Source organism: Durio zibethinus, chromosome 6 (genome assembly GCF_047325235.1).
Source record: "Durio zibethinus cultivar Kanyao isolate XHJ-2024 chromosome 6, ASM4732523v1, whole genome shotgun sequence".
Classification (NCBI taxonomy): domain Eukaryota; kingdom Viridiplantae; phylum Streptophyta; class Magnoliopsida; order Malvales; family Malvaceae; genus Durio; species Durio zibethinus.
Genome location: NC_143167.1, coordinates 15,888,663 through 15,903,528, shown reverse-complemented (window position 1 = coordinate 15,903,528; position 14,866 = coordinate 15,888,663). Strand labels below are relative to the sequence as shown.

General features: G+C 31.2%; 1 protein-coding gene across 23 annotated transcripts; it reads left to right on the top strand.

The window, feature by feature from the left end:
• Positions 1-787: 787 nt before the first annotated feature.
• LOC111284149 (1,4-alpha-glucan-branching enzyme 2, chloroplastic/amyloplastic-like) lies at positions 788-13,002 on the top strand. 23 transcript variants are annotated; one of them, XR_016342876.1, is made up of 13 exons: positions 788-2,057; positions 2,458-2,574; positions 3,069-3,151; positions 4,328-4,446; positions 5,204-5,310; positions 5,416-5,526; positions 5,806-5,934; positions 7,938-8,054; positions 8,548-8,630; positions 9,641-9,760; positions 10,521-10,650; positions 10,785-10,866; positions 12,691-13,002. XR_016342876.1 is itself a non-coding variant. In XM_089762237.1 (12 exons), the coding sequence occupies exons 9-12, from the start codon at positions 8,038-8,040 to the stop codon at positions 10,809-10,811; spliced, it is 294 nt and encodes a 97-aa protein (XP_089618363.1). In that variant the 5' UTR covers positions 976-2,057; positions 2,458-2,574; positions 3,069-3,151; positions 4,033-4,154; positions 4,328-4,446; positions 5,204-5,310; positions 5,416-5,526; positions 5,806-5,934; positions 7,938-8,037; the 3' UTR covers positions 10,812-11,017. The 23 variants fall into 23 exon arrangements, 9 of the variants coding, with proteins under 9 accessions (XP_089618361.1, XP_089618362.1, XP_089618363.1 ...); XR_016342866.1 differs by lacking the exons at positions 10,521-10,650; positions 12,691-13,002 and adding an exon at positions 4,033-4,154 and having other exon boundaries at positions 791-2,057; positions 10,785-11,017; XM_089762237.1 differs by lacking the exons at positions 8,548-8,630; positions 12,691-13,002 and adding an exon at positions 4,033-4,154 and having other exon boundaries at positions 976-2,057; positions 10,785-11,017.
• The last annotated feature ends 1,864 nt before the right edge of the window (positions 13,003-14,866 follow it).

The window sequence follows — 14,866 nt, the reverse complement described above, 5'->3', positions numbered from 1 at the left end:
TTAGAATTATAATTTAGTTAACAATTATGTGCTATATAATATATATTTATAACAAATTTCTTGTACAAATTGCTATAGCTTAGAAAGAAAAACAAGTTTTTATAGTTTCCAAAGGTGACGGCTTCATGACTTTCCAAGTTATGTGCAATTTAATAATATAAAATTTTGTTCTCATTTATTTGGATAAAAGTTGCTTGCACAACATGAAAACAAATGCTAATCGTCTAAATATAAAATATTTAAGGTTGGCCCAACAAAATAAGGCTATCTCATTTTGCAAAAGAAAAATTCTACTACATTTGCCTTAACATTATCCTCAGGTTAGAATTATTGAAACCAACATTTATTTTGTTGCCAAACATATACCATAAGCCAGCCAATTTCAAAACAAAATAATTTATTTCATATGGCACAAAAAATATGTACATCAAATTTTGTTCGGATTAATTTTAAAATTGAGTCAAAATAATTTGTTAAACAATTTTTATACTTGAATCTACTCAATTTAAAAAATATTATCATTAATTATTATCTCAATAAATATTTTAAATTTATTAAACCTTTAAATAAACCGAACAAATTAAATTTTATTCTAATTAATTTCATTTTAAAATTATTTTATCTAAATTATTTAGATTTGTGAGGGCTCAATAAAAAACTGTGACCTATCTTATTTTCAATTCTTACTATTCCATTATTTTATTTTAATTTCTTTGAATAAAAGTTAAAAAAAAAAAAAAAAGAAAGCCTGAAAGCTTTAAACAATTAAAATTCAAATAATTCCACTGATGAATTCAAGCCAATTGCCCACTGTATTGTTGTCTAACTTGTCAGCACAAAAATTGAACCTAAAGTCTCTCAAATCTCACAATATCAGAAATTTGACTTAAAGTGTTACTCAAATCTAAAAAAATTGGGGATTTGAACTGGATCTAACGCTTTAAATTGAGGCGAGAGACGAGGCCAATCTTTTCTAGAAAAACCTTTGAATGGCATTTTTTTCTGGAGGCCAATTTTTGGATGAAGAAGGCAATGCCAAAATTCCAACATGCCATTGCCTCCACCGGCAACCATGTGTACCACCATACCTTCCTGTCTTAAACCGCCACCACCATCCCATCCCCTTTCCTTTGCCAGCCGATCACCAACCCAACCCCACCGATCTCCGAACTACCCCACTAAGAACAGCTCCCATCTCCCTCCTACCCACCACCCACAGCCCTACTGAGATAGCCATCGAAACTACTAAAAAATAAATAGCAACTATCACAGCCAATAACAGAAAATAAAAAAACCAAGCCAGCAAAGCCAAAAAAAAAATGCAAACAACCACAGTCCTCTATTGAGGAATCCATCAGGAAAAAAAAAGAAAGAGAAAGGGGCCCGTTGAGGACGAAACGGGCTTTCGGTCATGGGATTTTTTTTTTGTTTTTATGAGTGATTTGTGAGAGTATTTTTAAGATTTTGGAAAAGCAGAGAAAAGAGCTATTTTTTGGGCGGTGGGAGCGACGGCGGCGTATGGATGTCAGCAGTGGCGAGGAGACTTTTGGATAATCCGAACAGGTAGAAAGAAAGGATGGAAGGGGAGAAACAACATACTTTGGTTTCAGGACGACCGGATGGCAAGAAGAGGGTGAACGGCAGTTTAAAATTTTGGGATAAAGTTTCAGATCTAAGCTATTATGAGGTGATTTGAGAAAAACAGAGGTTGAATCTGAGACGAGAAGGAAGAGAGGAGTCCACGGCTGAAATTTTGGAGCCAACTAACGTCAAACGGCGACGGTGAAAGGCGGTCGGGTCGGCTACTATCGTCGGGATCTGGGGTAGGGGAGAGTGGCCTAGTGTGTCTTTTTGGAAAGAAAATGTTGCTTTTTGAAAGAGAAGAAGAATGAAATGATATAAAAAAAAGTTTTGCATTTTACAGTATAGCAAAAAATGAAAAACACAGGTTTGATGCTCTTGACCCGACCCTCTTACAATGTTTGTATTTAGCAAAGTGATCAATGAACATGGAAATCGTTATAGCACATTTCTCTGATGATGTTGTAGATAATAAGGTATGTGCCTATAACATTTTTATTATTTTAATCGATGGCATTTGTATAATAGATCTTTATTATGGTCTGCAGCCAATTCAAGCTATTTACATAGATGAGATTAGTTCATATCTTTAGTTTGTGATACTTAATTATTTTGTTAACTCTGTCACTGTAAATTTTATTCTACAGTTTATACTCAGACTGCTTTATATTGCAATTAAAGTTAGATTTTCTGCTTTTATTGATGAGTTACAGTTATGAACTAACTCCTATTCCAAAAAGAAGAGAGAAAGAAAGAAAAGATGAAGATGAAAACAAAAACATTTTTTTGGTGGACTGTTATGATTATGTCAATTATCATTCATCCAAACCTATTTTTCCATGTGTCCATTTTAACTTTTTGACCATATAATTATAGATTCGTATGGAAACTCCATCTGGGATTAAGGACTCCATTCCTGCTTGGATCAAGTTCTCTGTTCAAGCACCAGGTGAAATCCCATACAATGAAATATAGTATGATCTGCCAGAAGAGGTATAGTTAGTGGCTGTTTGATCTTTGGGTTTTGTTGAAAGATTAGATAACTTATTCTTTTTAAACTATAAGCAGATAAAATATTTGGCGCTTGGAGAAAATCAGAAATACCAACTAATGTTTATATGATAATTTTAAAATGACTGCATGTGTGTGAAGATTTATAGATAAAAGCATGCATGTATGCTTGCACACAAATATGATTAATTGGTTATATAAACAAATAATGAATTTCTTATTCATCTTAGTATAGGTTGTTCTGATGAATGTCTTCCTTTATAATGTTAATATTAAGATCAATGCCCTTAAAGATTTTTAAGAGAACAATTTTGATTGGTTCATTTTCATATATGAAGTCAGTTTCTAAATTGTGTTCTCGCTTGTTCAAGTTTAATCATTGCATAGCACAGTCAACTTAGTTTAGTCTGTAATATGTGTCTTATCGTAAATTTTTGTACTCTCTAACCTGACTAATGATTTTTATATTGTAACAGGAAAAGTATGTATTCAAACATCCCCAGCCAAAAAGACTAAAATCACTTAAGTCTATGAATCACATGTTGGAATGAGTAGCATGGTATGGATCTTCCTTTCCCTTGCATGTAGCAAATTGTTATTCAACTCTTCTGTCTCTGTTATGAATTGCATTTTCTTGATTTATTTAATCTTAAAAGAGGAAACCTTAAGTTTGATAAAAAGCTTCATTAAATGCTATAACGTGTGGATCATATTTTTTATGCTATTTCTTTCAACCTTTCCTATGAAGTGTTCCTACAAGGTTTTGAGACCGAAAAGTAAAGCAGGAGGTTTTATAAGACAATATATTTTACAGGAAAACTTATCTTAGTATCTATATTTAAACTATCAATTTTACCCCCCCCAAAAAAAAAAAAAGAAGGAAGATAGAGAGACATTTTGACTTGCATTGAACATCTTAAGAGCATCAAACAGTATAGTTGTTTGGATATGCCTGTAAATTTTGAAACGAAACTTTCCTGCATCCTATAGGCGGGCTGGGGAAAATCTGTCTAAGCTAGCAAAAAGCCATGTAGGTGTATACGGCCTACTTTTCGTGTTTTTTGGTTAAAGGAAGTCCTTCCATTTGGATTATACTAAATAATGAGTATTACTTTAGTTAACGATAATGCAAATGCCAAATAGCTAGTGACTTGGATCTTTAGTAACTGCTTTGTGTATAAAAATATCTTGAATAGTAGTTTCAAATCAATAACATAAAAGTTGGTTTGATTGCATTTCATATGATTCTTCACCCATTTCTAAAGCCCACTAAGAAGCCTAAATTTGCAATTAAACCAAAATTTATCTCTAGTTTTTGTCATACTGTCATTCAAAGAAAATTTGTCCCACAAACACCTTTAGTCTTTATCTTCCATGGTACACTTTGGTACGGTTAATCCATTTCTTAGTTTTCTTAATATTATCAACTTTGAGATGCAGGAGCCAATAATTAACACATATGCCAACTTTAGAGATAATGTGCTTCCCCGCATTAAAAGACTTGGATATAATGCTGTTCAAATCATGGCTATTCAAGAGCACTTGTATTATGCTAGATTTGGGTATTATCTCCATCAAAATATCAGCTCATCTTTATTTGTTGTTGTTTATGTTTGTTAACTTGTACTAAAATGTTGTGTTTTGGATGTAAACAGAAATATTTCTTCAGAATTTAGTTTTGGTTATGAAAACTAACCTCTTCTACTTTTAACAAGTCGCATTTAATATGTTGCAGGTATCATGTGACAAACTTCTTTGCACCAAGTAGCCATTTTGGAACCCCTGATGATCTTAAGTCACTGATAGATAGGCTCACAAGTTGGGTCTACTTGTCCTTATGGATATTGTGCATAGGTAATAATTGGACTTGTAGGAGAATATCATTTCTAGAAACACACCCTTCAGCTTTATTTGCTGTTACAGTTTTTGTGCAAACAGTTTTTCCCAGCTTTTTCGTACCAAAAATAAAAATATAAACTTTTTTTCTTTTTTTTGTCCTGCTTAGACTTAATGGTCATTCTTTTGGTAGACTTGATGCAAATATGGCCATGAGAATTTAGGCTATTATTGGTCCTTGCTCTTCCTGTGTTTTCTCTAGTTGCTTTTGGCTTCCTAAATGGTTTCTAAAGAACAAACCTAAAAGGGAGAAAGTAAAGAAATAATTGTTTGAAAATATATATGATTAAATGCAATATAATTTGTAGTATAATTGTTCTATTAAAAGAGAAATCATAGTACTTTGTTCTACAAGAGATTATATTTTTTATTTTTAATTCTTTTAAAGTATTATCGTCTTTTCTACCCATACATACTTTCTGCTTCTGGAAGCAAAACGCTAGTAGCAAAAACAACTACCAAATGGAATCTTACTATATTGTTTACAATGAAAGTTTTTATCTTTTGCATGTCGTTAATGTTAAATTCTTTTCTAAGCTGTAGCAAATTTTTATTCAAGTATTTGCTCTGTTGCTTTGAGTGAGTAATCTTTTGCTATAAGTCTCAATTAATTTTTTATTCTTTTGTTAAATTAACTTATTAATTAATTTTCTCATCCATCTTTGTATCATACTAATGTTTGAGAAATACGGCCATGCATCTGATAATGTGTTAGATGGATTGAACATGTTTGATGGAACCGATGCTCATTACTTCCACTCGAGGTCAAAGGGTCACCATTGGATGTGGGATTCTCGCCTTTTGAATTATGGAAGCTAGGAAGTATGTACTTCTACTAAAACTTCTCTTAAACAATAGCTTGTTGAAATATTTTGGCTTCCTTCCATCCTATTGTGTGTAAATATTAATTTTTACTTGTTGCTTTAGGTACTAAGGTTTCTTCTTTCAAATGCAAGATGGTGGCTGAACGAATACAAGTTTGATGGGTTCAGATTTGATGGTGTGACTTCAATGATGTACACCTATCATGGGTTGCAGGTAATATCTAAGTGAGTTTGCAAATTTTCTATTTTGCTTGGTGTTATATAATAAGTTACTTGCTTGTTCAGATGTTAATTATCAAAGTTTTGACTTTATGTCTTTATGTTATATAGAGAAGTAGAATTGATGTAACATTTGGTTCTTGTAAGTGGTGAAGCATCATTTCTCTATGTTTGTTTCTTAACTAAATTCTCGAGGACTAAAGGTTGTTAGTGTCATTGCATCATTATAATGTATTATCCCGGCTTAACCTTTGTTTTCTTGAACTTGCTGTAGGTAGCATTTATTGGAAACTAAAATGAGTACTTTGGATATGCAACTAATATAGATGTTGTTGCCTATCTGATGCTGGTTAATCATATGATTCATGGGCTATATCCTGAGGCTGTCACCATTGGTTAAGATGTATGTTCTATAACTCTTCTTTGAGTCACATTGAGCATCCTTCAACTTATAATCGTTTATCTGTTCCAGAATTATGACGTCCCCTTTAAGCCCCCTGTCTCCTTTATAGCAACATTTGTTGCACTGGGTTGCGTAAATGGAATGAGGTTTCAATACTTTTTTACGTGATCCATGAGGATGCTAAGTGTAGAAATGGTTTTGAAAAAGTTTGCGCACATGTACTTGTGTGTGCGTAAGCCTACCAAACATTTGTGTATTGTACATGTTTTTCTAATTCTCTACTGCTTCATCACTTCTCTTCATGCATTAATTGAATTCATATGCCATGAATAAGTAGGTTACCCTGCTAGTAGTTAAGTGTTTTGATATTGTAGAATGAACTAAAGAATTGAAAAAAATGCTTGTTGTAAATTGAACTAATTTTTATTGTAGACCAAGAGTTATGGAAACATAGCAACTAAAGATGCCAAAAATGAAAATTCCAAAAACACTTGAAAGGAACAAACAAGAATCTCTAGAAATCTTAAAATATACTTGCTTTTCACATATTTCATCTTTTGTGCAAATAATTCACTTAAAGAGCTACTAGCACAATAAAAGGTAATTTATGTTTTACCCCTTAGAAATATTAGCATAGTAACATTTAATTGATAAAATGTTTATATTGGAGTGATTTAGTTGCTGATTTTCATATATTATTTGCAAAAATAACATTCATGTTTTATGAATGTTGAAGAGGAAAAGAAACAATAGTTGAAGGTAGACTTCCACCATCTTAAATTGTCATCTGTCATAATAATCAATTCTCCCCTGCTTTTCTCTGACTCTGACCCATGTGCTCTAAGATGTATGCCTTAAGAAATTGTAGTATTTGCAATACCAGCTGTTCATAAGTCAATGCTTATATCTTCTCTAAATGCAACTGTTGAAAGAAGTTAAAAGTTATCTAAGTTTGGTTTGTCAAAACATTTAGCTTAATGTTAAATGTGAATGTAAACATGGATCTTTATATATATATATATATATATATATATATGTGAGCATGAATGTTCTTCTTAATGTCTTAATGGGGACCAAAGATTAGGTGTATAGTCTGGTGCAGTTAGTATTCTTAAAAGCCCCAAATAGAAAAAGTTAAGAAGATAAACCCTGTCAAAGTTTCTATAATTAAGTGCGAAAGTCACCTTGCTTATGTAACAAATAATTGTATTAGCTAATTCATCTATTTAATGCCATGCAGTCTCAAGTATAAAAGAGAAGGTGACTGTGTTCTAAGTGCTTAGAAAGCTATGTTGATTTACATTGGCAGTGATCTATTGTCTATTTCTATATTTAAATAACATCTAATGGTCAATTCTACAAATATTAATTGTTTTTTAACAAAATGAGTTTGGTGTCTGGGAGATCTTTTGGCTTAATAATGCTGATTGTTCACCACCAATTCCCCATGGTTCTCAAGTGAAGGTAAATTACCTATAGATGAACATAAGTTTGGCTCTTGAAAGCTATTGTGCTTACATTCAAATGCTACTTGTTTATTATTTCCTTTTTCCTCTTTTTAAGTCAGAGTAAAAAGAAAGTACAAAAAACCTGCAACTCTTTCCCTGTAGATCAACAATGTATTTAACCTTTTGATCATGATCTGTGGACCAGGAACCTTTAAGTATGATGCTTCTTTTTTTACATTGATCCTATTACATGTGTATATGGTTTGAATAAATCACTGGTTTATACTACAACCTTTACAATAATTAATTACTAGAATTCATGACATAAAGGCATTGAAGTATTTAATGGGGTGGTCTTCAAGTCAATCAAAATTATTCGAGGTAGCTGAGTTCAAATCCAACTAACTCCTACCCCAAAAAGAAGGGAGAAAGAAAGAAAAGATGAGATGAAAAAAAAAATTTTTTCTGGTGGACTGTTATAATCATGTCAATTATCATTCATCCAAACCTCTTTTTCCATGTGTCCATTTTAACTTTTTGACCATATAATTGTAGATTCGTATGAAAACTCCATCTGGGATTAAGGACTCCATTCCTGGTTGGATCAAGTCCTCTGTTCAAGCACCAACTGAAATCCTATACAACAAAATATACTATGATCCACCAGAAAAGGTATAGTTAGTGGCTGTTTGATCTTTTGGTTTTGTTGGAAAAACTAGATAACTTATTCTTTTCAAACTATAAGCAATTGAAATATTTGGAGCTTGGGGAATATCAGAAATACCAACTAATGTTTATGATAATTTTAAAATAACTGTATGTGTGTGAAGATACATAGACAATAGCATGCATGTATGCCTGCGCACAAATATGATTAATTGATTATATAAACAAATAATGAATTTCTTATTCATCTTAGAGTAGGTTGTTTTGATGAACGTCTTCCTTTATAACGTTAATATTAAGATCAATGCCCTTAAAAGTTTTTAAGAAAACTATTTTGATTGGTTCTTTTTCATATATGAAGTCAGTTTTTAAATTGTGTTCTCGCTTGTTCAAGTTGAATCACTGCACAGCGCAGTCAACTTAGTTTAGTCTGTAATATGTGTCTTATCTCAAATTTTTGTACTCTCCAACCTAACTAATGATTTTAATACTATAATAGGAAAAGTATGTATTCAAACACCCCCAGCCAAAAGGACCAAAATCACTTACGTCTATGAATCACATGTTGGAATGAGTAGCATGGTATGCATCTTCCTTTTCCTTGCATGTAGCAAATTGTTATTCAACTCTTCTGTCTCTGTGCTGAATTGCACTTCCTTGGTTTATTAATCTTAAAAGAGGAAACCTTACGTATGATAAAAAGCTTCATTAAATGCTATCATGTGTGGGATCATATTTTTTATGCTATTTCTTTCAACCCTTCCTATGAAGTGTTCCTGCAAGGTTTTGAGATCGAAAAGTAAAACAGGAGGTTTTATAAGATAGTACATTTTATAGGAAAACTTATCTTAGTATCAGTATTTAAACTATCAATTTTAACCCCCCCCCAAAAAAAAAGATAGAGAGACATTTTAACTTGCATTGAACACCTTTAAAAGCATCAAACAGTATAGCTATCTAGAAAGGCCTGTAAATTTTGAAATAGAACTTTCTTGCATCATGTAGGCAGAGTGGCCTCTCTTAAAGAGAAAATCTGTCAAATTAAGCTAGCAAATAGCCACGTAGGTGTATATGGCCTACTTTTCGTGTTCTTTGGTTAAAGGAAGTCCAACCGTTTGGATTATACTAAATAATGAGTATTACTTTAGTTAATGATAATGCAAATGCCAAACAGCTAATGACTTGGATCTCTGGTAACTGCTTTGTGCATAGAAATATCTTAAATAGCAATTTCAAATTAATAACATAGAAGTTGGTTTGATTGCATTTCATTATGATTCTTCACCCATTTCTAAAACCCATTAAGAAGCCTAAATTTGCAATTAAACCAAAATTTATCTCTAGTTTTCGTCATACTGTCATTCAAAGAAAATTTGTCCCACAAACACCTTCAGTCTTTATCTTCCATGGTAAACTTTGGTATTATCTCCATCAAAATATCAACTCATCTTTATTTGTTGTTGTTTATGCTTATTAACTTGTACTAAAATGTTATGTTTTGGATGTAAACAGAAATATTTCTTCAGAATTTAGTTTTGGTTATGGAAACTAACCTCTTCTACTTTTAACAAGTTGCATTTAATATGTTGCAGGTATCATGTGACAAACTTCGTTGCACCAAGCAGCCATTTTGGAACCCCTGATGATCTTATGTCACTGATAGATAGGGCTCACAAGTTGGGTCTACTTGTTCTTATGGATATTGTGCACAGGTAATAATTGGACTTGGAGGAGAATATCATTTCTAGAAACACACCCTTCAGATTTATTTGCTGTTACAGTTTTTGTGCAAACGATTTTTCCTAGCTTTTTCTTACCAAAAATAAAAATATAAACTGTTTTTCCTTTTTTTTTTCCTACTTAGACTGTATGGTCATTCTTCCGGTAGATTTGATGCAAATATGGCCATGAGAATTTAGGCTGTTATTGGTTTTTACTCTTCCTATGTTTTCTCTAGTTGCTTTTGGCTTCCTAAATGGTTTCTAAAGAACAAACCTAAAAGGGAGAAAGCAAAGTAATAATTGTTTGAAAATATATATGATTAAATGCAATATAATTTGTAGTATAATTGTTCTGTTAAAAGAGAAATCATAGAACTCTGTTAAAAGAGAAATCATAGTATTTTGTTCTACAAGAGATTATATTTTTTATTTTTAATTCTTTTAAAGTATTATTATCTTTTCTAACCATACGTACTTTCTGCTTCTGGAAGCAAAAAGCTAGTAGCAAAAACAACTACCAAATGGAATCTTACTGTATTGTTTACAATGAAAGTTTTTATCTTTTGCATGTTGTTAAATGTTAAATTCTTTTCTAAGCTGTAGCAAATTTTTATTCAAGTATTTGCTCTGTTGCTTTGAGTGAGTAATCTTTTGCTATAAGTCTCAATTAATTTTTTACCTTTAGTTAAATTAAGTTATTAATTAATTTTCTCATCCATCTTTGTATCTTACTAATGTTTGACGAATACAGCCATGCATCTGATAATGTGTTAGATGGATTGAACACGTTTGATGGAACCAATGCTCATTACTTCCATTTGAGGTCAAAGGGTCACCATTGGATGTGGGATTCTTGCCTTTTTAATTATGGAAGCTGGAAAGTATGTACTTCTACTGAAACTTCTCTTAAACAATAGCTTGTTGAAAGATTTTGGCTTCCTTCCATCCTATTGTGTGTAAATATTAATTTTTACTTGTTGCTTGAGGTACTAAGGTTTCTTCTTTCAAATGCAAGATGATGGCTGGACGAATACAAGTTTGATGGGTTCAGATTTGATGGTGTGACTTCAATAATGTACACCCATCATGGGTTGTAGGTAATATTTGAGTGAGTTTGTAGATTTTCTATTTTGCTTGGTGTTATATAATAAGTTACTTGCATGTTCAGATGTTAATTATCAAAGTTTTGACGTTATGTTATATAAAGAAGTAAAACTGACGTAATATTTAGTTCTTGTAAGTGGTGAAGCATCATTTCTCTATGTTTGTTTCTTAACTAAATTCTCTTAAGGACTAAAGGTTGTTAGTGACATTCATCATATTACTTTGTTATAAGATTATCTCAAATTACTTTCTAATTGCACATTGAAATTTGAATAGATTGCAATAAATCGCATTTTCAAAGCTAAAAACATAAAGCAATAGAATTCTCAGATAATAACATTGTTTCAGTTGCCATTGATATAATAAGAGTTTTATAGGCACTCATAACAATTCTAACCCACTATCAAGATTATAAGTTATGTTTTCAGAAATTTTGACATTAAAAAAAATTACACAAAACACAAGGATAAGAAAGAATGAGATAAGTCAAACTATTTTTCAGTTGTAATCTCTATCATATCCCCCACTAGCAATTTTATTGCTTTCATTTAATGTCCACCTCAAAAAACAAATTTCTCTTTTCAAAGTCCAATTGTTCTACAACAATCACTCGGAAGTGTGAGAAGTGTGAGAAGTGTGAGAAGTGTGAAATTTCAGCAAATAGTATTGGAAGGAACGAAGATAAGCACACTGTTGGAGTTGCCACTAGAAGCAAGAAAAAAGTTTTATTAAGTTATAGATTATGTACAAACTTAGAAACAAGGAGACAAATCTTAAATGTGAGTAATTTTTTACCAAACATATATATATTTTATGTTTTAGTTCTTTTAAGAATTACATATTATAACTTGATAAATGTTATTCGATAGCCTTGATTGAAAAGTGAGAAAGTGATAGCAGTTTGGACAAGCAAAGGCAAAAAGTAGGTTGTTGAGGATGTAATTAGTACTTAAGAAAGTTAAGTCCTTGCTTCTAAAAGAAATAAAGGGAAACAAAAAACAAGAGAAGTTGAAAATTTATTCTGTTGACAACTGTTGCCAGCTATTGATGTTAACTATGTTTTTTTCTTGTTAGTGTCTTAAAAACGCTTTCTATTCAATCTTTTGTTGGTTGAATGTTTTCTATACTGAATGTTGGGTAAGAAACTTTTTGTCGACATTCATCAGATTACTTTGTTATAAGATTGCCTTTAGTATCAGATTGTCGTAGATTACTTTCTAGTAGCACATTGCAAGTTGAATATATTGCACTAAATCACATTTTCATAGCTAATAACATAAAGAAATAGAATTCATAGCTAATAACATTGATTTGATAGCCTTTGATACGATAAGAGCTTTACAAGCCCTTATCACAATCTTGACTCACTATCAAGCATATAAGTTAAGTTTTCAAAATTTTTTTGGTGTTGAAAAAGATTACAAAAAATCCAAGGATAAAAAAGAATGAGATAAGCCAAATTATTTTTCAGTTGCCATCTCTATCATGTCCACCACCAGTAATTTCATTGTTTTCTTTCAATTTTAACCTCAAAAAACTTACTTCTCTCTTCAAAGTCTAACTTTTCGACAACAACCATCGGGAAGAGAGCAATTTTAGCAAACATCATTGGAAGTCACAATGATAAGCACATTCTTAGAGTTACCACCAAAAAAAACCAAGACAAAAGTTTAATGAGGTTATGGATTATATATAAACATAGAAATTGGGAGACAAATCTTAAATATTAGTAATTCTTTACCAAACATATATATATATTTTTTGTTTTAGTTCTTTTAAGTATTACCTATTATAACTTGATAAATGTTATTTGATAGCCTGGATTGAAAAGTGAGAAAGTGATAGCAGTTTGGATAAGCAAAGGCAAGAGAAAGGTTACTGAGGATGCAATTGGTACTCAAGAAAGTCAAGTTTTTACTTCTAAAAGCAATAAGGGGAAACAAAAAACCAAAAAAATTGATATTCAGTTCTATTGACAGTTGTTGCTAGCTACTGATGTTAACTATATCTTTTTCTTGTTAATGTTGTAAGAATGCTTTCTATTCAGCTTCTGTTGGTTGAATGTTTTCTATACTGATTGTTGTGTTTGAACACTATCTATTGCCATTCATTAGATTGCTTTGTTATAAGATTGTATTTAGTATCAGGTTGTCTTAGACTACTTTTTAGTAGCACATTGCAAGTTGAGTATATTTCACTAAACCACATTTTCACAGCTAATAACATAAAGTCATAGAATTCACAGCTAATAGTATTAATCCAATTGCCATTGCAAATGGTTTTTTTATGCTCCTAATTGTTCAAAAATAAATTTTGATATTTTAAGTTTCAAAATCCTTTATTACTTGCACTCAATACTGTGAAAAATTAAAACCAATGCAAAGTTATTATGTTTCTTTGCTTGAACAAGTTTAAAACATTGGATTCAAGATATTCAAATTCATTTTTATTTAAAAACTTGCTAAAATAATATTTTATATTTTAAAACCAAGGCAAGTTATCATGTTTTTTTGTTTGACCAAGTTTAAAAGATTGGATTCAAAATATTCAAATTCATTTTCATTTAAAAACTTGATAAAACAATACTTCATATTTTAAAGTTTGAGTCTAACAAAAATTATTTTTAAAACAAAACATAAAATTTCAAAAACATTAAGTTTTGAGTGATCTCCCTAAGTTTGTGCATAAATATAAAAACAAGCTAGCACACAATTAATCACATCAAGCACTACTAACAATTTCACAAATAATATCCAAAAATCAAGATCATTCACGCAATCCCAAGATTAAGAGCATTCATATGTAATCCCACAAATTCCTTAGAGCATTCATGAATTCTCCTGAAAATGCACTAAAGCAAATAATATGAAACACAACGAAAATTAAAATTGTGCGAATGGTTTTTATATCACAATTTGAAATTGTGCAAATGGTTTTTTTATGCCCATAATTGTTCAAAAACAAATTTTGATATTTTAAGCTCCAAAATCCTTTATAATTTGCACTCAACATTGTGAAAAATTAAAACCAATGCAAGTTATCATGTTTCTTTGCCTGAGCAAGTTTAAAACATTGGATTTAAGATATTAAAATTCATTTCCATTTAAAAACTTGCTAAAACAATACTTCATATTTTAAAGCTTAACTCTAGCAAAAATCATTTTCAAAGCAAAACATAAAATTTTGAAAACATTAAGCATTGAGTGCTCCCCTTAAATTTGTGCATAAATATAAAAACAAGTTAGTACACAATTAATCACATCAAGCACCAATAACAGTTTCACCAATAATATCCAAATATCAAGATCATTCATGCAATCCCAATATCTAAAGCATTCATATGTAATCTTACAAATTCCTTAGAGCATTTTAAAAATAGCTTATAAAACAATTGATTAATATTTTGTTATTAAAGTATTGACATAACTATATTTATTGTTAAATATTATTTGATGAGGGACATTTTGGATGGGGAAAAACTGTTTTGTGGTGTGTAAGGTTGATGTTGGTGTTTGGCTTAGTGCTAGTGGTAGGTTTTGGCTGGGGTCGATGGTGCTTCATTGCTCAGGTGGGTGATCCAAGTGAGGATGAGACTGGATTTGCGTGAGAGTAGGGATTGATGTTAGGGAGTAGGCTAATGGCTAGTACTGATAGGAGAGGAGTTTGGTGTGTGTAGGTTTGGTTGGTACTAGTAGGGTTTATACTAGAGTAAGTGAAGGCCAGATGAAGGGATTTTTTGGTGTTAGCCGATATCTCGGGTAAAGTCTATATTGAGGCTTGGCTAGGTGGCATGAGGTGTTTGCAAAGGGTGCTGGGAAGTGTGCTCGAGCATAAGCCGATGCTTGGGTGTTGGTGCTTAGGGGTTATTGTTTAACTTATTAAAATTTTATAATAAATTAAATAAGTAATTAATAAATTACTTATTAATTTGAACAATTAATAACCAATATTGTCTGTTCATACAATCTTATTCGAAATAAAGTAACATAATTT